The 22,705-nt window shown below is 55.5% G+C and overlaps 1 protein-coding gene across 1 annotated transcript in view; it reads right to left on the bottom strand.

Annotated features, from left to right (window-relative positions):
* RET (ret proto-oncogene) overlaps window positions 1–2,583 on the bottom strand; it is a 31,621-nt gene extending 29,038 nt beyond the window's left edge. Inside the window, exons 1-2 of the mRNA XM_030335203.2 lie at window positions 2,329–2,583; window positions 280–567 (exon numbers count right to left, since the gene is read on the bottom strand). Coding sequence (XP_030191063.1) covers window positions 280–567; window positions 2,329–2,527 — 487 coding nt within the window. The 5' untranslated portion in view covers window positions 2,528–2,583. The remainder of the gene's footprint in view (window positions 1–279; window positions 568–2,328) is intronic.
* Between the last annotated feature and the right edge of the window lie 20,122 nt (window positions 2,584–22,705).

Raw genomic sequence — 22,705 nt, 5'->3', positions numbered from 1 at the left:
CATTTCCTTGGCATGTGCATGGTCTCCATCTCCCAGGGAAATGGAGGCTGTGGGCAGGCAGGATTTTGACTTGTTTAGTTCACTGTCACATCCTTAGCCCCTAGAACAGTACCTAGTCCCTGACAGGCCATCGTCCATGACAAGAAATATTTCTGGAATACTACATGAGCGGGTGGTGTGGTGGTGGAGAATAAACCAGACGGCTCATATCAAGGGCTGGTGGTCCTGTGCTCGGCACATAGCAGGCATTGAGGATGGCCCTACAAGGCCGGCACTCACCTTCTAGGAGCCTGTAGGCCACGCTGATGTTGGGGCAGAGGAACTGCACAGGCAGCAGGCGGAACTGGTGGAAAGTGCCAGGAGGCCTATTCTCTCTGATGCGGAAGGAGACACCTGTCTCAGGAAAGCAGAGCTCCCGGGGTTTGAGGGAACCACAAGCCGGGAAGGAGGTGTTGACAAAGGAGAAGTACACACGGGCACAGCCGGGCCATTGGCACTCGCCCTCACGCAGGGATGTAGGTGACAGGAAGACCTGGAGGTAGATGGTGAGCACAGGGAAGCCGCCATCTGCAGAGAAAGAAGTCAGGTCTGGTGGGGCATCAGCCACATCTACAGGTGGTAGGGAACAGCATGGGGAAGGGACAGGAGCTGGCTGCAGGGCTAGTGTAAAGCCCAGTCCTCACGGTTGTCCACAGGGTTCCACTGGGCTCTCTGCACCCCACCACCGACTTCCCTGGACCTGGGGCGTGTCTGTGCTTCAGGGTCCCATGGTTCTGCTCCCTCTGCCTGGAGGTACCCGGCAGGCCCGCCTCTCTTGTCATTCAGGTCTCAGCTCAAATACTGATTCCTCAGGTGCCCTGAGCACTGGGGTCTATTGTTCCCCCTAATTCTCCCCACATCATCGTCCCCTGCAGAGGGGTGCCCTGAGCCCTGGGTCCAACTCCCCAGGCTGGTTCCTACTGCACGTGGTGATCAGCAGGCCGCTCCCTTCCACACCCTCCCCAAGGGCTTTCATTGTGGAGCCACCTCTCCACAGACTTCCCCAGCACCTGGAGGGGGAATTTCCAGCAAATTCCATCATGGAGGCTCTTTCTCCAACAAGGTCTGGATCTCTGCCACAGTGACAGGGACGCTTCCTGGGCCCTCTCTCTCAGCCCTAGGGTAGTGGCTGCTCCCCCACATCTCCTCCTCCCATATTCATTAGAGTTCTCTTTGCTTCTTACCAGCCTGTCCTTTGTTGCTTCAATCCCGGGCTGTAGTTAACCATTCTCTATACAAACTTGCCCTGTTCAAGTTACCGTGTGGTTTCTCTCCTGACTGGACTTAACAGGTGCAATCACGCACAGAACAGGCCTCCTATGAAAAGGGGCACCTTGGCAAATTCCACTCTGGCCTCTGCCCCTGGAGCCCTAGTTCAAGATCCCCACAGGGGCTTGGGATGAAGACGGCAGCGGTTAAGTGTGCACGGAACCGAGATCCATCTCAGATGCCACCTCCTCCAGAACTGGGGGTACCCGGTGGGGGGCTCCGTCATGTGACCCTGGCTTTACCTGGCAGACGGGGGTGCAATCACTCCGTCCTGCTGGGCAGTGCCGCCCACTCTGCATGCATAGGCATGCCACCTGCCTCTTGCCCGTATGAGGGGGCTCAGGGCTGGTGGGAGCAGGCAGTGAGACCATGTCTTTGGAGGAGATGCTTGGAGGTGGGGAGCTACTGGGTATGTGAACACCATTTTGCACCACCAGGCAAAGCTGCTGCACCCCCCCAGGACCAGGGTCACATGTGGCCTCTGTTCTGCTCTGTCCCCGACTCTGAGGAGCTGGCCAGGCCCTCCTTCCACACCACCTTCCTCCCCAGCACCAGGCTGGAGTCCCCACCAGGGACCAAGGGCAGCCTGTTGCGGATGGGAAGACAAGCTTTCTGCAGAACTGCTCCTTCCCCGGGAAGTTCCAGATCATTTGCTAAATCAAAAACCTTCTGATTTTTCTAGCCCCTTTTAACCCCTCTTATAACCCCAAATCCTGGTCGCCCAACTGGAAAAGGCATCTGAGTCCAGCACAGAGAGAGCACCCAATCCTTCCCAGGGGTTCTCCAAAATCCCAACAGACTTAGGAGGCCCAAGGATCATCAGCAGCCCCCAAACTCATCTGTGCCCTGGCCTGGCTGGACACAGAGGCAGGCCAGCCTCGCCTCACTCTTTGCTCTGACACAACAGGAAATGCATAGCAACCACCCTCTTGAGCCTCCGTGCGGCTGTGAGAGGAGGAGAGGCATGAGGTGGGCTGTGGGAGGAGAAGGAGACAGGCTGCGGGTAGGCAGCTCCCTTACTGCGGATGCTGAGCTTGTCCCAGGTGCTGTGATCCAGGCTCCGGTTAAGGTAGAGAAGGCCAGTGTCCTCCTCGATGCGAATCCAGTCGTTCTCATGCAGCCTTGCACGGTAGGCGATGCCGTAGAGGTGCTGGCCCAGGCGGAAGGTGGGCACCTCCTCCGGCATGTCCCGCAGGGCATGGACGTAGAGCAGGGGCATGCCAGCTGGCTGGTCCACGTAGAGTTTCTCCCAGTAAGCATCCCTGGCGAAGTAGAGTCCCAGCGGAGCTGGAGAAGGGAGGGAAGTGTGTGAGGGAGGGAGGGGTGAGGATGATGTCCAGAGCAAGCCTCCCAGGCAGACCAGCATTCCCCAGCAGCTTTATTTCACACCTTGATAAAAGCTTCTTTGTGGACCAAAAAGCTTCCTAATTTAGAATTCCAACCTAGCGTAAGGAATAGTTTGCAAGCAAAATCAGATGCAAGTGTTAAGTCTCCTCATTCTTAAATTAGAAGAGATATCATCCTCCATAATTTATAGGATTAAAGTCTTTCATACAGAAACAAATAAATAAATAGATAAATAAGAAAATTCTGATCCTAGTAGGACTTTCTCACCTGTAGTCCTAATAACATCAGCACACAACTATCTGTGTAGCTAAACACAAGCTGAAAACGGACTGCCTTAAAACAGAAAAAGAAAAGAGAGGAGGAAGAGGCAGTGTAAGACAACTGCAAAATCATTCTCAATTACCCAAGTTTGTTAAGTACGTGAATTGCACAGAGCTGGGAGTTCACACAGGCTTCTCAGCAAATCATCTGGATCCGGAGTTTTCTTTCTTTCAAAAAATTTTTTTAACGTTTATTCATTTTTGAGAGAGAGAGAGAGAGAGAGAGAGAGAGAGAGAGAGACAGAGCGTGAGCAGGGGAGGGGCAGAGAGAGAGAGAGAGGGAGACACAGAATCTGAAGCAGGCTCTAGGCTCCGAGCAAGCGGTCAGCACAGAGCCTGATGCGGGGCTTGAACCCACAAACTGTGAGATCATGAACTGAGCCAAAGTCGGATGCTTATCTGACTGAGAGACCCAGTGCCCCTGGATCCAGAGTTTTCAAGTGAACAAGATGATGTCAGATAAGCAGGGCTGGCAGTAGTCACCAAAAATGAACCTGGGCACTTTTTATAAGAGAAACAAACCTTTTCTAAAGTTAAACATACTCCTACCTTTGGACCCAGAAATCCTACTAAATTTATCCAGGAGAAATGAAAACACACGTCCATCAAATGACTTATTCACAAGTGGCAGGGTTATTCATGCAGCCAAGAACTGGAAACATCCCAGAAGCCCTTCAGCAGGTGAGTGGATAAGCAAAAAGTGGTTTTCACACCACGGAATCCTATGCAGCGACAAGAAGGGATGAACTATGGATACACATCACAGCCTGGAGAGCTCTCACAGACACCATGCCAAGAGGAAGAAGCCAGGCACAAAAGAATATACATGGCAGGATTCTAGGCTAATTTCAGGTGATGGAAAGTAGCCTGGCTACCTGGGGTGGGAGGAGACACAAGCCTGGGAGGGGCAGGAAGGAACATTCTGGGGGATGTAATGGTTCCACACCCTGACAGCAGTGTGGGTCACATGGGCACATACATTTGCTGCCAATGTACAGCTGAGGGCTGTGTATTTCAACTTCTGTAAAGTTTCCCTACAAACCTGATCACCAAGGCACTGTGGGTAGAGCTGTGGTTGCCACGAGAAGAGGATGTTGACCATGGCCTCACTGGGTAAGCCCACGTAGGAGCTCACTCCTCTGCTGACTTTGTGTGTGTTCAACATCTTTCATAATAAAAAGTTTTTTAAAATAGTAAGAATTTTCTTTTTTTTTTACTTTTTTTTAATGTTTTTATTTTATTTTTGAGAGAGAGAGACAGAGTGCGAGTGGGGGAGGGGCAGAGAGAGAGGGAGACACAGAATCGGAAGCAGGCTCCAGGCTCTAGGCTCTGAGCTGTCAACACAGAGCCCGACGTGGGACTGGAACTCACAGACCGTGAGATCATGACCTGAGCTGAAGTCGGACGCTCAACCAACTGAGCCACCCAGGCGCCCCAAAATAGTAAGAATTTTCAAGGAGGTGGATAAATAGGCAAACGATGCTTAAAAACCACAAAAGTCCTGAAAATATAATGCATAGGAACTACCCAGCACACAACGCAAACTTTAGGACTATTCATGCACTTGTAGCCAATTTCTTTCTCTCTCTCTTTTTTAAATGTTTATTTTGGGTGGGGAGAGACAGAGGATCCGAAGCGGGCTCCGTGCTGACAGGAGAGAGCCCAATACGATGCGATGCAGGGCTCTAACCATGAGATCGTGACCTGAGCCGAAGTCAGATGCTTAGCCGACTGAGGCACCCAGGTGCCCCGCCAACTTCTCCTTTCAATCAGCTTGTTTCCACCCAGACCCCACTTTTTTCGCAGCTGCCGGGGTGAGCAGCCAGGCCAGTCTGCACCAGCAGAGGAGACCCTTGGCCCTGCCTGCTCCAGTGTGGGTGCTGCCATGTCAGACAGGCCTGGGCTGGGAAGGAGCAAGAGGGAAGGGGTGGGAGAGGGGGAGAGAAGGAGAGAGAGAAGGGGGTAACAGGAAAGGGGGGAGGAGGGCGAGAGAGATGGTTTCGTCAGAGCCGAAGGCCTGGCCCTGCACACCCCAACTAAACACCGTGATGGGGGGACGTGGGGGTGGGGGTTGGGGGATGAAGACAACACCCATAATGTGGTCTTTCAGACCTTTGGAAAGCCCCTCTCCAGGAGAGGTGTCCCTGGGGTGGGACCTAGAATTACTCAGTCCCTGTGGGTGAAGTTCAGGCAGGAGGAGCAGGCTAGGACCTCCAAGGAGCCCGCCTTTTGCTCTGAGCTGAAGTTTCCCAGGGGAAGGATCCGCTCCAGAGTGCCACATGGGCTGCCATTCAAGGGGGAGACAGCTAGTGGAGTACCATGAAGAAGCCACACTGGGGAATTCCGGGGAGGGAGTGCTGAGACCACACTCCCCCCACCCTGCGGTCTCGCTGGCAGAGAGCATGGTCCAGGAGGTCACAGGTTCTCAGAGGCACTCAGGGCTGACCTCCTTGGGATTTAGCCGCTGATGCCAGCAGGGACAGGAGGGCAGCTCAGAGGGCTGTGTTGGCCCCAAAGGGCCACAAAACTGGCCTCTTGCTGCTCCTGCTGAAGGGTCAACTCATGGTACCAGCAGAGAGCTGAGCTGAGTGATGGGCCATGGCTGTCAGGTCCTCCGAGGGTCCCCGCACAGCTGGGATTCACTCCAGAGGCTTGCGTTTCCCAGAAGGGGCACTCACTCTCCCCACAGTGTGGGGGCCCAAAGAGGACCCTAGCAACCACTCAAGTCATGACGCAAAGACAGGAAAGCTCCCTGTGGGTGTCTCCTCACCCACAGGGATGGGGACAGTGGTGGAGGAGTTCCCAATGGGGGTTGGCGGCCACCTCCCACTAGGAGCGTGCAGGAGCCCCCTCTGTGCTACCTGGCAGGGGAACCCCTGGCCTGCTTTCCCTTGCGGGGCCATCCGGCCTCCCTCCACAGGAATCTGGCATTATGGGGGCTCCCAACCCATGGCAGCATCCTGCCCCAGCGCCAGCATGGCCACGTCCCGGAAGGCAGGCTCAGAAGGGGGATCAGAGCCCGGCACAGCATGGCTGCTCCATGACAAGGGCCTGAATCATGAGCAGCAGCCAAGCTTCCTTATCCTCCAACATTCCATGAAGGTTCCAAGTCAGAGCATCCAGCAAGAGCCCTGGGGGAGGGGCTGAGGTGGGGGCGAGGCAAGTGATGCTCACTGCCCCATGGACAGAAACAACGACTCCCCCTTCCCCCTGACCGTGTCCTGCCCCCATGACATTCTCTGAAGGCGCCGGCCCCCTGCAGCCTCCCGCTGCCTCTCACAGGTGGAGTGTGGGGAGAGCACTGGATGGCTCTGGGAGGCAATTCCCCACGCATACCCACTGACCTTCCATCCTCTCCACAGCCCCAGACAGAGGCACTGTCAGGACCACTGCTTTGCAAACACAGACACTGAGGCGGAAAGAAGGAAAGTCATTTGTTTGCTTAAGGGCACACGCACAGACAGAAAGAAACTGGAATTCGTAAAGCCGTCTTTCCAGAGAGGCACATCCTTCACCAGCCCACTCAGCTTCCGGGGGCCCCCACAGCTGCCATGCTCTTGCTCCCCAGCTGACCAGGCCTGCCCCCCCCCACCCAGGGGGCCCTGCCTGCTGGGACAGCCTTTGCTCCCCGACAAAGCCCTCAGTGGTGCTAGGGCTCACTGCAAGTCAGGAACACCAGCTCAAGAGGGGAAGTGGACCCTGATGATAGACCATGTCTCTGGGCAGCTCGGCACTTCTGGGCACAGAAAGGAGAGGAGACTGTAACTCCCAGGGGCCTCACAGGGTGGTGGCCAGGGGCAGTCTGGGCTTGTGACACCAACACCAGGTAAAGAGGGGGCTCAGCCCAGATAAGTGCTGCCGACCTCCTCAACGCCGTGGCAGAAGGGCACACGCTAACCGCTAATGCTCTGAGATGCTGCCCTTGAGCCTGAGCGCCCAGGGCTCCCCCCAGGGAACACTGCTGGGTCTACAGGATTGGCCGTAGACACAGACCGGGGCAGCCTGTGTCTTCCAGAGCCCACCAGGCCACCAGCTTTCTTTAGGGTGCACGACCCCTCCCTGGAGAGGTGGGGTGTGCGTTCTGGCCTCCAGAGTACCAGTGAGGGGCCGCTGCATGTCAACTGAGCTTACGTCATGAGACTCAATACAGCAGCTTCTGGACATTCTCTCAGCACCCACACCCCTGGCCCTGGTCAGCAGGGTAGAAGCCAGTAGAACCTGGCTGTTCTTGGAGTCACTGTGGGGAGGGCCTCTTGGGGGTGGTAACCCCTGAGGCTGCAGAAGGTCTTGTCAGGTCTTGCTGGGGGAGCTACTCTACCCAGAGCACCCCACCTCGCAGGTACGTGGGAGCAGCTCCAGAACCCTGTGGGCGGTGGGGGGAGGGGGCCTCCCTGACTGCACATACTTCCAGTGGTACAGGGGCTGGGAGGCAGCACAGCCCGAGCTCCCAGAGCCCTCTCCCACCCCTCCTCCAGGCTGGTCACTGCCACACAGTCCACATGTATGGGAGAAAATGGGGCCTGCCTACTCTCATCTCACAGAGCCCAGCCCTACGGGATCCGTGTGGGGCCCAATCTATTGCTGCCAGAAGGGATTTGTGGGTTGGGCGATGATTCTAAGCAGAAACAGATTTAAATGCACTTAAAATACCTCCCAAGTGGTCTCTGACGCAGGGCATGGCTCCCTTAATGCTCCTCAGTGTCACAGACACTTCTAGATGGAAAAACACATGGTCCAAGGCAGGGAACTGAGGAGGTGGGTGCAGGGCCGGCCTCAGGGGGGTATAGCCTAGGCAGTCCCAAAGGGCCCCACACTTGGTTTAATGCTCTGATGTCACGGTTTTGAAATTCTTCACAATTCTAGAATGAGGGGTCCCCACCTTCATTCTACACGGGGCCCCACAAATGATGTAGCCAATCCTGGCAGGTGAATGAGGAGAGCCTGAAACGGGCCACTGGTGTCTACTTCCACAGGGCTGTGCGATCTACTTCGGAACACTGAAGCTGGGAGGTGGGAAGCCTTACCCAGGTCACTCGGCTGGAGGTTCTGAGACTCGGGATTTGGTACAAGGGCTAACGAAGTGGCAGCGGGAGTCGGGATAAAGGCAGACGCTGAGCCCACCAAGAGGCTTGCTGCTGGCAACTTTCTGCCAGGAAGGGCTGTCTGGCCTATGGGCTCAGAGTGGCCTCCAGTGAGGACCAAACCTGGCACTTTGGACAGGTCGACACAGAACTTGCAAAGCCTTCCGTACCCATCCCTCTCACCTGTGAATGCCACAGGGTGTCAGAATCCTCCCCCCGCACCTAGTCTAACATTTCTGTCTGGACAGAGTTGGCCAGCATCACCCTCTGGTGGCACCTCCTTGCACAGTGGGTCTGGTTGCCCAGGCTGCCCCTGTTCCAAGGCACCACACTGAGGGGTGAGGAGCTGACCTTTCCTCACACAGCACAGGTGGGTCCCTCCCACACTGCTCATGGCACACCTGCCCAAGGCTGAAGTCACTGCTCATGTTCAAAGAGACCCCATCGGCTCCCACCCTGCCTGGCCCTGAAAGGGACTGGCTCCCACCCGTCCACAGCCTTGGCTCCCCTGTGCCTTGGAAGATTGTCTCCAGCCAGCTCGAAGCTGCAGGCCAGTCCCGGCCCAAGCAACTCAGCCAACTTCCCCATGAGCAGTGGGCTGCTGTCCAGCTCCGCCAGCAGGCTCTGACCCCCGGCCAGGGAGCAGGGTCCTTCCCTGGGTGCCCTCAGCCTGAGGTAGCCCACAGAGCTCTCCTATGCCCACTGTTGTCCTCTCAACACAGATTAATAAGTTATGTTCACCTCTCCTGTTTCAACTGCTGTGTGAGTGCTGAATCCTCGGTGAGCCTGCACTCATACACACATCTCTCATGCACACACTCATTCTCTCACACACACACGGTTACATATTCACGCACACGTCCTGTGGCTCACTTAGGGTAGTGTGGTATAGCCCGGTCCTGACTGTGGGCTCACCTTCGCCAGCTCTCCATGGCCCTGGCCAGCCCTGGCCATCACGGCCACACACAGCTCACCCGAGGTGCCTCAGATTTCGGTGCCACCCTCTGTGGTGGTTGTGCCGCCCTCTGGCCATGCCAGTCTGTATCTGGGCAGGCACTTCCTGGCCGGGTGCCCTTGATCTCTCACCCCATCTCGGGGCCTGTCCTCCTGGCTGCTATGAGCACTGGTGAGTCACACTCCCCATGGCACACACTCACCCTACCAGAGAAGTGCAGAGAGCCCCCAACAACTAAAAATGTGCTGCACTGCAACATGAAAGTTGGAACTCAGGGCTCCTAAGAAAGAAAAAAAGAGTGAAACGGTTTGGTCCAAGACCTGGGCAGGGTTAGCACTGTGTGCAGGGCAGGCCCTTCCTGCAGAATCCACTCTCTACACAGCCCTGGCTCCTGCCCTTGATGAGCGCCAGATCGTGTAGATGACAGTTTTATTATAACCCAGCAGAATCTCCTTAACAGACGATTTCCTAATGCCATCATCTTTGCTGGGAATGGGAAACAGACCTCACTGACTTCTCCCCGGGGCAGCCCCTCCCCTGCAGGCCAGCTGTCCCTGGAGGGGGTCTCTTTAGCCCCCAAGACCCATGCTTGGCACTGTCACCCTCTCAGGATGTGGCCTGTCCACACCACGGCCCCTCCTCTATCACATTCACATTCTCTCTTTATTCTAATTGTATATTTGATATACACAAATACGTCATACAGAACATTTACACTGCAAGTAAATATAACCCCCCCCCCCACCACCACCGCCCCGAGCCCAAGGCCAACCTTACTGGATGCTTCGCAATGTTCCTGCCCCTCCCCGGTCCCCACCTTCCACTTCATCCCACTCACTTCGAACATGAACCTGGGTCTTGGGTTTCTCTTGCCTTAAAAAAAACTTTTTTTTTTTTTAAACCTTCCGCCTCATTCATGGAAGGTACTTCTGCTGTGTAGAGGATTCTGTAGGACAGTTATTTTCTCTCAGTCCTTCGGAGGACTTTTTTTTCCTTTTGCCGTTGTTGCTGCTGCTGAGAACTCTATCCTCATTCTACTTGTCACTCCTTAGTATTCCCTCTTCTCTCTGGCTCCTATCTGGTGTTCTCTCCAGTTGCACTACAATAAGCCAGGTGGCCAACCTCCTGTGCTGGTTTCCTCCCCCTCGCCGCCCCTCTGGGTGTCGGAAGCTCCTCGTTCTCTTTCCCTGTTCTCTGCTAGCAAACGGCAGTCAGTCCCACAGCATTTGTGGCCAGGTTCATGAGTCTTGTGCTGACAACTGCCATGTTCACACGCCCTGACTGACCTCCTCCTCGGTGCCAGGTGCAAATCTCCGCCGTCTTGCTCCAGCCCCTCTCACATCTCAGTACACTTAGAGGAGGACACAGACCTCCCCCCCACCTACCGCCCGCCAGCCTGCTGCCATCTTTCCACCCCAGCCAGGGCACCTCCTACCTCACTGCTCACAACACACACCTCAGGCTCACCTGGAGCCTGTCTGACTTCCACCCCTTCCACCAGCCCACAGACCGCCCTCTGGCATCCCCAATCGAAGTTGCATGCTCCCACACCTCTCTCACCTGGATGACACTGCCATAATGCTCAAGTGGCTTTCCTGCGCCCGCTCTCAACCCCACAGGCCACTTGTACAGAGCAACCAGGGTGAGTCGGCTCATGTCACCCTCCGCCTGACGCCCTGTATTAACTGTCCGCTGCTTGCAGAATAGAACACAGCTCCTCACCAGGGGTGAGGCCCCAACTCACCTCCTCCCCACTCTCCTGGGCACCCACCTTCCAGTCGGATCAGCCAACTCACCACATCTGAGCTGAAAGAACAGACTAATGAGTGAACCAATGAATGCAACAAGGAATGAACAAACCAATAAACACATGGTTTCATGGGGGAGGGGATGCTGGGTGTTTTTGGGAAATAGTCCAAATTTGGGATGGGAGAGGAGGTGTGGCTAGGCTAGGATACTCTGGCTTGGTCTGATGGGCCCTGGGAGCGACAGGGGGACAGTCAGCAGCAGGATGAGCCAGAGAGAGTCATATGCACAAGACACACGAGGGACGCGGAGGGCCCTCTGGTGCACTGGCCATCTTGGTGAGGCCGGTGGTGGGTGCTGAGCCAACAGCCACCAGGCTGAGAACAAAACCTCTGATCCCAGCTCAGCAAATGACTTACTGGTGACTGAGGAGCACTGCCAACTGTAGGTGTTGGCCAGGATGTGTGTGCTCACTCACACACACACATGCACACAAGTGTGCGTGCACAGGCAGGGTCACCCTGCAATCACTGTGCTTTGTCTCAGCTGGAGGCCCTGCTTTTACAAGGGACTGTGATGTCATTCAGCTTTTAGGAAAAAAGTACGGATCAAATTGCAAATCAAATTTATAAAGAACAAATCTGGGGAGGCACACAAAGGGAATCCCAGTTTTTAAAATTAATCACGGTAGAATACACATAAAATTTACCATCTTAAAAAAATTGTTTTTTCAATGTTTATTTTTGAGAGAGAGAGAGAGAGAGAGAGAGAGAGAGAGAGAATCCGAAGCAGGCTCTGGGCTCTGAGCTGTCAACACAGGGCCCAACGTGGGGCTTGAACCCATGAACTGCGAGATTGTGACCTGAGCCAAAGTTGGATGCCTAACTGACAGAAACCCAGGCACCCCTACAATTTATCATCTTAATTATTTTTAAGAAGGAACTGAAGGAGGGCTAGCTACTTCCCTGGTGCCCAATGAGGGCATTAGTCACATCACGGCAGTGCAACTTCAGTTTCAGTCTTCCATTCCTTCTTCCCAAAATGCTGCCAGCAGCCCTCGGGAGGCAGCCTATGCCACTATGGCCACAAGGCTGAGTGGCCTTCCTGGGGGTGCCTGGGCATACAGCAAGGGCAAGCTGGGTAGGCCCGGCACACAGGGAGGAACGAATGGGGATCCTGGCACACACAGTGGATGCCTGAGCTTTCAATAATGCGCTCTGGGGCTCTCGATGTTCCCAAAGGTTCTGTCTAGCATAACGCCCAGGGCTCCTGCCTGCCTGTCTGGCCAGGGACTTCGCACCAGCTCAGCTCTCGAGGTCCACATCATCCCTGCAGCCTAAGCCCTCACCGTGTGGTTCACGGTAGAGAAGGGCAGGAGACCCAACGTGGGGTGCGGTGTTCTCCCCACATACCTGTCCTCTTGGGCCCTGGCTGGGAAAGGTGGCCGGCATCTTGGGAGAGCAGTTGGATGGAGGAAGAGAGAGCTGGGGGCCAGCCCTTGCCTCAGAGATACCACTCTGCACACACAGGCACACCCCTCTACCTTTGTGAAAAGCTCTTCCTCGCACCCCTCGCCTAAGCTCTTGCTGTAGTCTAGGGACATCACTGGGCCACCCACCCACCCCCATTCAATGATGGGAAACAGAAGCTGGGGTTCACCTCTCACACTCACAGAAGTGTCATCGGGGCCCAGGTCTCCTGACACGGCCCACGTCATCCATGTAGCCCTCTGCCAAGAGTGGGGAAGGGGTCTCTGCATGGTTGAGGTTGAGGTTTGGGAAAGTGAGGTCAATGACTGAGGTCTACAGCCCAGGCAGCATGGGGAGCCAGCGGTCCAGGCTTACTCTCTGCACACAGGCCCCAGCCTTCTGCTCCGAGGGGCCCGGGCCCCAGGCTGCACCCTACATGCACCCGCAGCCACCACCCACACTTCCACACCCATCCAGGCCAGCTGCAGTGGCCTCACTGAGATGATGGATGCTCCTGCCCAAATGTGATTTCCCAGCTGCTGCTGAGTTAATCACCAGCTTCACTGGCAGCTCCTTCCGGCTTCTATGCAAAGGAAACTGCCAATTAGGTTACAATTAATTTCTTACCCAGGGCAAGGCCTGGCTGGAACAAGATTGGCCACCCAAGTGGCCTGCTGATGACTATGTGGGGGTCACCAGGCCCACTTGGCTCCAGGACTCTCATGCTGCAAGGTCCCAGCTGACTTCGGGGGTGCTGGCTCTGGCCTGGGGGTGACTGGCCAGGACATTACCGGCTTTGACCCTGGTGCCTCCGCCTGGGGAGCTGTCCCTCGTGTACCCAGCAGGGCACTGTGACTCAGACTTAAACAAACCTGTTATGCCACCTATCTTGAGATCCCTGAACAGAGATGGTCCTGTCCATTTTTGTCCACCCCCCCCCCAGCCCCATGCAGCACTCTTCTTGTGCAACATTAACCAGCAAGACTTCTATGGTGCACTCCTTGTGAGAGTCTCTGTTCTGAAGTATTTCACATGCATTGTCCCAATGAATTAACACAACTGCCAGAAGCAGGATGATTATGATCCCTGTCTTTGCAGAGGAGGAAACTGAGGCAGAGAGAGGCTAAGTACCTTGCCCAAGGCCACGCAGACAGTGAGCCAGGACTGAAGCTAGGGTCCTGCGTAGGGTGGTATGCATGGCCACCAAGCTCTTTTGCTCAGTGACGGCCATGCACACATGCGCAGAGAAGCCAGGGCGCTGAGACCTGGGACTCTGCACCACCCACCCACCTGCTTACAGACCAGACCGATGATGCCATCATAAATAACGATCCATGCCTCCCTTACCTCTTCTAAAAAGCAGGTGCCCCTAGAGGTTTCCTGGTATAAATTTGTTAACATTTCAATGAAATGGGATTTCATTGGCCCAGGAAAGTGTGACTGGGTGGGAGTCTGCTCAGGCAGTTATCTGCCTGACAGGGACAGACACAGCGATGGTTGCTGAATGCACAGGCAGGACGTGGCAGGGGCCCACCGATGCCAGGGGTCTGACATGTCTATCTCTGCTGGACCAGAAGTGACTTTTACGGGATCCTGCCCTCCATCCCCATTGGGTCCTATTATCACCAAATACTTGAAAAGGTGGAACCAGCAAAGTCCGGCTTCTGCAAGTGGCCAGTGATCCATGACTTGTACCTCCTGAGGGGAGGGGTCGGGGCAGTTCCTAGGAAGGTAGCACTTACACAGAGTGGCTGGGACAAAGGCACCTCCTTGAGCCAGCAGCAGCCTGTCCGTCAGAGCAGGGCCTACTGGGACTGCTGCAGCTGAGTGGGGGGCCGGAAGGCCATCCTGTGGTCTGGACGTGCTTCTTTGTTAGGTCTGACAGGAACACCAAGGGCCCTCTCAAAGGAAGCCCCTTTCCTCAAGGGCTGAGCGAACAGGTTTGCCCTCCTGCCCCCAGCACGCACTCCCTCCTACGTGGGGCAGGCTTGGGATGTCACAGTGCTCCCACTGGTAGCCCCCCCTCAGTCCCTCCCTGTGGCTTTGGGCTGCCCCCTCTTCTCCCTACTCCTGCTGTAAGAAAGGGCAGGTGCAGTCAGAGTGAGCAGCAGGCAGGACCCTGGGGCAAGGCCACCACGATGAAAAAGCTGGGTTCTCTCTGGGGATGTGGGGTTTCAAAGCAGGCCTAAGGGTCTGCTCTGCTGGGAGGGTAAGCCTCTGAGAGAGGCAGGTTCCAGCACAGCATGGACCTGGGGCCAGACAAGCCTAGGGCTGGGGCACATGCACCTGCATTTGGCTGTTGTTATCAAGCCCACTGGAGCACCAGACCTCAAAGGCCTCAACTTCAAGAGTAAAAAGGAGCCTAACTGCAGGGCTGGAAAGGCCGTATGGAGAAGGGGTCATGGCAGGCAAGTCCTCAGTTGATGCCTCTCACGTGTGACAACTCATGGCTCCCTCTGGGCCTCAGTTTCCCCATCTATAAAATGATAAGGTTGCATCCGATGCTAAGGCTCCTTTAAATTCTGATTCTCCTATGAGTCTATGTGATGTCGGTGCAGAAGCATTCACTGAATGAACTTCCTGACCCGGGACCAGGAGGCAGGATGGTGGGCATATTAGAAATTGGGATGGGCTTTGACCTAGGTGGCCTCTGGGAGGGGAGTGGGATATGGGATGGAATAGGATTAGGATCACAGGTATCTCCCTAGGCCACCAATGGTAAGGCAAAAAGACATGGGCCTAGATCCAAAGGAGAGATTTTAGTGCAGCACAAGGAAGCAGAAAGACAAGGGCAGAGCCGGGCCCAAGCCCACGCTCCTTGACTGCCTCGTTGTGTGACCAGCTTGGCATATTGCCTCTCTGGGTCTGTTCCCAGCTGTGAACTGGGACAGGAACTCCTCTTTGGAAGCACGGCTGGGACAGACCAGGCATAGAGCACCTGCTGACTGAAGCCGGTTCTCCTCTGTTCTCTCTCTGCATTCCTGGTTCCCCAGTCTGGAATCAGATCTGCCTGGGGCCCACAAAGCCTTCCAGCCACTCTTCAGTCAAGGCCTTGTGATGCCCATGCCACTGCCCAGCCCTCCTGCAAGGCTGAGCAATGCCTCGGTACACACTGCTGTCCCAGGAAAATGGCTTCAAGGGACTGGCAGCATGACATCACAGAGCTACAATTACGGTAATCAACTTACACCGGATCTGCCTGGTTATTTTTAGTCAGGATTGAGGTTTAGCAAGACAGGGCAGCCCAGGGTTCCCCTGCTGCTGAGTCCTGGCTTGTCAGGTGGGCTGGGTGGGCTGCTGATTCCTGGCACCACTCCTTCCCCTGGTCCTTCACAAGGTGATTTCTGGGCGTGGGCATCACACACACAAGTTGTGACTCCATTGCCTCTGGGGCATTCGAGCCTAAAGTGGCCTCAAGGTCCAGGATTTCCAAGAATGTCCTCAGGGTCCCAGTGGGGTTATGGTGACTCAGCCTCCCACCTTGAACATCAGATGAACCCACATCCTCCTCAAAAGGGATCTGGGGCTCAGATACCAACAGAAATGCCACTGACACAATGAAATGCAATGACACAAAACAGCTTCTTAGCAAAACTTGGTGGAGATTTGATGAAGCAAGGTAAACCCAACAACAAAAAGACACCCCACCCAATTAAAACATGGGCAAAGGACCTGATTAGAGATTTCTTCAAAGAAGATACAAATGGCTAATGAGCACGTAAAAGGATGTTCAACATTGCTAATCATTAGAAAAATGCAAATCAAAACTACAATGAGATACCACATCGTATCCAGTATGCTGGCTATAGTTAACACAAAACAAAACAAAACAATCCAAAAAATAACAAGTGTTGTTGAAGATGTGGTGAAATTGGAACTCTCCCACGCTTCTGGTGGGCATGCAAAATGGTGTAGCTGCCATGGAAAACAATTTGGCAATTCCTCAATAAATAAAACAGAATTACCATATGGCCCAGCAATTCTAACTCCCAGGGACACACCTAAGAGAAGTGAAACCAGGGACTCAAACAGGTATTTGTATGTGAATATTCACAGCACATTATTCACAATAGCTAAAAGGTGGAAATGAGCAGATAAATAAACATGATATTTACAATCCAAGGAAACATTACCCTTACAAAGAAATGAAGCACTGATACATGCTACAATGTGGGTGCACTTTGAAAACATCATGCTCAGAGAAAGATGCCGGATACAAAGTTCCATTTATGTGAAATATCCGAAGTGGACAAACCCATAGGGACAGAATGCGGAGCAGTGGTTACCATGGGCTGGGGGCTGCAGGGATACACGGCAGTGCCTAAATGCGTTTGGGGTCTCCTTCTGCCTCGATGAGACCGTTTAGGAGCTACATAGATGTGATACCTATGCAACATTGTGAACGTACTGAATGCCACTGCATTGCTCACTTAAAATGGTTGATTTCATGTTATGTGAATTTTACCTCACCAAAAAGAAGCAAATTGTAATTATTTGCTACACTTCCCTCCCGCAGATGCTGGGCAGGACACAGGCCCTGGCTGTGCTGACCAGGAGAACTGCCATGGAAGAGTCCGTGAGCAGGGATGCCGTGTCGGGAGCAGGGGTCCCCGAGAGTGTAGGCAGGTGCCCCAGTGTGTGCCCTCCCACCCGCCATGCCCTCCTTTGTACTCTGGGCCTCTCTTGTGGAGAGAGGGGCCATGTGATGGGGTTCTAGCCTGTGGAACATGGGCAGAGTGCTGCGGGTCCCTCCAGGCCTGGCTCTGTGCCCCTCCTTGAGCACACAGCTGGGCATGGAGGGGTTACCAGGAGGGACCATTAGTAGGAGACAAACTGACTGTGTTGAATCACTGAGGCTGTGGGGCTTTCTGTTACCAAGTGCAGTCTCACCTGCCCTCAAAGATAGGAGTCGATGGGAGGCTGGGAAGCGAAGCAGAGAATCTTCGAGTGGGTTCTCACTCAAGAGCCTTCAAGGCTCTGTGGAGTCATGTCTGTGGTCCTGCTGGATGAATCTCCTGCAGAGACCACCCTGCAGGCTGCCTACCTGACATGGGTCATCCCTCTGGTGGCAACACCCATCTCCACAAGGCTAAGTGCATGTTAACCCTGCCTCCAGAAGTGAGGAGATGGAGGGTGGCTACCCCACTAAGTGGCTGCTGGAATGGTGCCCTGCTCCCTGACTCCACCCTTTCTCCTCCCCGGAAAGGACAGAACGCAGAAGATGCCCCACAGCCAGTGTTGGGAGGGCAGGACGGGGGAGCAGGCAAGGAGAAACCCGCACCCACCCAGGAGCAGCCCCAGCTTCTGTCTTGAACCATTTCACTGTTTCTGTGTCTTTGCTGGTTTCACCAGCAAGAGAAATTGAAGGAACAAACTCTCTAGACTCTTGGATGGCCCCATCACTCTGCACAGGTCCAGGTCAACACCCTCACACACCCCACCCCCAGGTCCTGGCACACAGAGTGCACATTTCCCCCAGGATTTTGTAGGTCATTAATGATTTGGGGCCATTAATCACATTTTTTCTTTTCCCCCTTCTGGAAGGGTGAGAGTCACTGCAATTTTCTGGTGATCACACAGCCACCTATGGGACAGTGGAACCAGCTTTGGTGGCTACTACCTTGCCAGGGGCCTTCTAACTTATTTTAGCAGCAGAACCCTTTCTCCAATCTGGCTGGTGCTTGGGGCAGGGCTCAGAGCTTCGACACCTTTGCGTTCCCTCCCCCTCCCCCGCCCCGGCCCCCCAGGCCATACTGCTCTCTAAGCACTTCTGGAGCCCTGGGCCCTGCAGATCACAGACATCAGCACCCCATGTCACATAGGAGCAAAGGCCCAAGATGGCCATGAGGTACAGCCGCCAGCACCTGAACTTGGGAAGAGGGCTGGGGCCCTAGGACCCAGGCCTACGGGGGTACCGGCACCTTCCCTGAGTTGGGCCCAGAGCTGAGCCCTGCCCAACACAGAACTCTAGCCTTGCCCTCCCCCACCCCCCCACCCCCCGGCTTTGATTGTCATGGACAACTTGCACTAGCCAGTCCACCAGGTGGGCACACATCTGTTCAAGTGCACAGGTGACCTCTCCGCAGCGGTACCCGGGCTGCTGTACTTTGTGGAGCCACTCATAAGGCAAAGGCAAACAGAGGTGTTTGCTCGCGGCTGGCCACCTGCTCTCCTTGGGGGCCCAGGTGGTGCCTAAACTGTCTCCGTCAAGGTCCTGTTAGTGTCACCTACCCCCACAACCGCATTTTCTAGGGGCATCAGCTCCAGCTGAGGAAACAATGGCACACTGCTGCCTCCTCTTGTCCCACCCCCTCCTGGCCCAGAGTCTCAGAGGGGACAGTGCAGGGGTGCACTGGCTTCATAGCCTCCAGCCTCAGGGACAAAGGGAGGTCCCAGGGGCCCCTACAAAAACACAGCTGTGAAGTCTGAGTTTGATGGGAGCCCAGGCCCTCATCTGGTCCCAGAGCTCAGGAAAGGTGGATGGTAGGAGGATCAGGCGGGGAGGGAGGGCAGGAGGGCAGGAGGGCCCAGTCTACAGGGCTCCCAAGCATCTTGGAGTGTTGGTCCAAAGAGGGGTCTTCTAAGGTCTTCTGAGGTGAGGTGGAGCCCTGCCTCAGAAGTCACAGTCTCCCTTAAACCCTCAAACACCAGGCCTGGACTGCCACTCTGGGGCTGGGAAGGGAAAGTCAGGTGGGCTCTGGGAGGCCCGGGCATTTCCACCCCTTCAAGCCTCTCAGGAGCGCCCTCCCCAGGCCACCAGAGGGCCACCCTGGGTGTGCCCTCTCTGAGTCATACTGACCCCACAGCCTTCTAGGGGCTGAAGCACCCCGACCCACAGAGCATGGAAGAAAGGCCTCAGAGACCTACGGGAAGCTGAGGAGAGGGAGCAGGGAAGAGGAGGGAGCCCAGCAGGGATGCATGATCCCCTGCTGTCATAACCACACTGCAGCCCACAGCTGGGAGGGTCACTTGCCTGCCTGGCAGCCCAGTGCCCCCCCCCTCCCCTGCCCTTCAGGGGGCAGGGTGCTCCTGCTGAGCACTTCTGAAATCACACACATGCTTTTGGGGTAAGTGACAGCTTAGTGCTTCCTTTACTCCCTGTCCCTCCCTGCACAGTGACAGCTCTGAGGTCAAAGAGCCCTTCTGTTGTCTCCCCAGGGGCATCCCCAGCCCTGGAGAAGCTCTCTAGGCAGCAGGCGGTCCCTCAGGGAGTGTCTGTAGATCACTATTACTATTACTATTAAACCACTCACTAGGGGAAACTGCAGAAATGAGGCAAAGGATGACACCAGGAGGAAGGAGAGGGAATGGGGAAGAGGAAAACACAGACAGGAGAAGGAGGACATGGGGAGGAGGAGGAAGACATGGAGAGAAGGGCACTGGGAGGAAGAGGAAGATATGGGGAGGAGGAGGACATGGAGAGAAGGACACTGGGGAAAAAGAGGACAGCAGGAGGAGGAGGAGGTTATGGGGAGGAGCATGAGGACTCAGGAAGGAGGAGGAGGACACGGGAAGAAGGAGGATGTGAGAAGGAGGAGGAGGCCATGGGGAGGAGGAGGAGGACATGGGGAGGAGGATGTGGGGAAGAGGAGGATGTGGAGAGGAGGAGGACACAGGAAGGAGTATATAGAAAGGAGGAGGAAGACACTGGGAGGAGGAAGGCATGGAGAAAAGGACAGGGAGGAGGAGGACACAGGGAGGAGCATGTGGGGAGGAGGAGGACACGGGGAGGAGGAGGCCACCGGGAGGAGGAGGACATGGGGAGGAGGATGTGGGGAGGAGGAGGATGTGGGGAGGAGGAGGACACAGGAAGGAGTATATAGGAAGGAGGAGGAAGACACTGGGAGGAGGAAGGCATGGAGAAAAGGACAGGGAGGAGCATGTGGGTAGGAGGAGGACACGGGGAGGAGGAGGAGGGCATGGAGAAAAGGACATGGATAGGAGGAGGACACAGGGAGGAGGAGGCCACGGGGAGGAGGAGGACATGGGGAGGTGGATGTGGGGAGGAGGAGGATGTGGAGAGGAGGAGGACACAGGAAGGAGTATATAGGAAGGAGGAGGAAGACACTAGGAGGAGGAAGGCATGGAGAAAAGGACAGGGAGGAGGAGGACACAGGGAGGAGCATGTGGGGAGGAGGAGGACACGGGGAGGAGGAGGACACGGGGAGGAGGAGGAAGACACAGGGAGGAAGAGGGCATGGAGAGAAGGATATGGATGGGAGGAGGACACAAGAAGAAGGGGGACACAGGGAGGAAGAGGGCATGGGGAGGAGCATGTGGGAAGAAGGAGGATGTGAGAAGGAGGAGGAGGACATGGGGAGGAGGAGGAGAGCATGGAGAAAAGGACACAGGGAGGAGGAGGACACAGGGAGGAGCATGTGGGGAGGAGGAGGACACAGGGAGGAGGAGGAAAACACAGGAAGGAGGAGGAGTCTGTAGGAAGGAGAAGGAAGACATGGGGGGAGGAGGAAGGCATGGAGAAAAGGATATGGGGAAGAGGAGGACATGGGGAGCAGGACATGGGGAGGAGGATGTGGGGAGGAGGAGGATGTGGAGAGAAGGACATGAGGAGGAGGAGGACACAGGGAGGAAGAAGACACAGGGAAGAGGAGGGCCACAGGAGGAGGAGGACATGAGGAGGAGGAAGAAGACATGGGGGACCTGAGCTGAGTGCTGCCAAGGTCAGGAGCCAGAGCACGGCCTTCACACAGGAAACATACCCCCCCACACACACCCACAGGAAGGGGGAAATGGTTCCGCAGCAGAAATGCAGCCACTTCCACAGGACAGAAGGAAGCACTACTATGGGAGTGGGGGAGTGCCTCTCCAACTCTGTGCTTTTCCTGGGTACTGGTTGGGCACTTTCTCCTCCCAGTGTGCCCTGGAGCCCTGGAGCCCTGGGGAGGAGGGCCCCGTCCTGGATATGGAGACACATTTGTACCCACACCTCCTGAAGCCCCACACCCCCCCGCCCCCCACCTCAGCACAGTAGCTTCGGTCAGGTACTGCGTCCCCAGGCAGAGGGTGGGTGCAGAGGCTGCACCCTCACAGAGACCCTCTTCTGCCACATAAGAGCATACACACCCCTCTCCTGGGGCCGCTATGACAGGGCCATGCTTGGTGGCTGTCTCTAGACCCATGAGACTCCCAGACATCAGCTAAAGCAATGGTCCAGCCAAAGAAATCTGCCACGACCCAGATGATCTTCTGTTTCGAGCACAGTGCCACACTTCCCTCCCATGCCACTTCCCTCCCTGCTGGAGCCCCGAGCAGGTGAGTCACTGGTAGGCGAGCAGGCTCAGGGCTCCTTTCCCTTCCCAGGAGCCCTCCTCAGCCCCATCCCTGGTCCCCACCACCACTGGCTCAGAGAAGGCATTTGCCAAAAGGCGTAGGACTAGGGGTGAGGAGTCACTAAATCTCCTCCATAGGCTGGAGTCCACAGATGATGTGGGGCCCATCTTCCTCACCTGCGAAATGGGATACCAAGGCCATGTCCCTCAGGGTTTCGGGAGGTTACAGGAAGCTGGCAGATAGGCAGTGCTCTGCAGAGGACCAGCAGGCTGTGAGTTCCCTGGGGGTGGCTCCTCTTCAGCCTTACCCAGTTAAGAGCAAGGACAGAGGAGTCCTCCCTCAGGTCACAGAGAGGGGTAAGGCCACAGGGGAAGTGGAAGCTTCCGGGGCCTTCCATTCCCCCTGGCACCCTGGGCTCCATTTTAACAGATACCATAATTTTTAATTAGTTTTCTCTTCCCCTGGCTAAAAGGCCATTAGCTCCCCATTAGGTGAATGCATCCCATTTTCTTCACACCATCAAGGAAACAGCGATTTACTTAGCCATCCCTAAAGCAATTCTGCAGAATAAAGGCAATTTAGCGATGGGCTCAATAAACTTCCTCATTTGCTGTTTGCAGGCCCCACCCTTAGGAGCCCACCAGCTAGCCCATCCCCTGTGTTCTTGGGTAGGCTGGGCCCTGGTAGGGCCCAGGGCAGGCATTGTGGGATGCAAGCAGCTCCCAGAGGTCAGAGAGGCATAGTGGGGACGCAGGCTAGGGTGGAAGAGACAGAAGGCAGGGGTCCAGGTCAGCTGGTGAAGGAGGACATGTCTTTTACTAGTCCCCGGCCCAAAAGAGGGAGGGTCCAAAAGAAAGTAAGAAGTAGGTGAGGCAGCCTTCCCAGCATGGCTGCTCTGACATCTGCTGGTCCAGGCCTAAGTGGCCTGCCCAGGCCACACTACAGAGGGCTGGGCCTGGCATCCTGGAGGGGAGCATGCCAAGTCATGGCAAGTTCTTCCTTCTTTGGTGTCAGGGGCTGAAAGTCCCAGGGGTCTGCAGGTAGAGAGAGGGCAGGTCCGTCCTTGACGCCACAGGTGCTCAGCAAAATGGCACCCAAGGAGACAGGCCAGAAAGACGAGAGATGTGAGGCCTGCTGAGGAATTCCAAGAGTCGGGGAAATGGTGCTACAAGGGGAGTCAGGCTGGGA

Source organism: Lynx canadensis, chromosome D2 (assembly GCF_007474595.2).
Source record: "Lynx canadensis isolate LIC74 chromosome D2, mLynCan4.pri.v2, whole genome shotgun sequence".
Taxonomy (NCBI): domain Eukaryota; kingdom Metazoa; phylum Chordata; class Mammalia; order Carnivora; family Felidae; genus Lynx; species Lynx canadensis.
The sequence above is the reverse complement of the archived record's forward strand: the minus strand, read 5'-3'. Positions and strand labels throughout refer to the sequence as shown.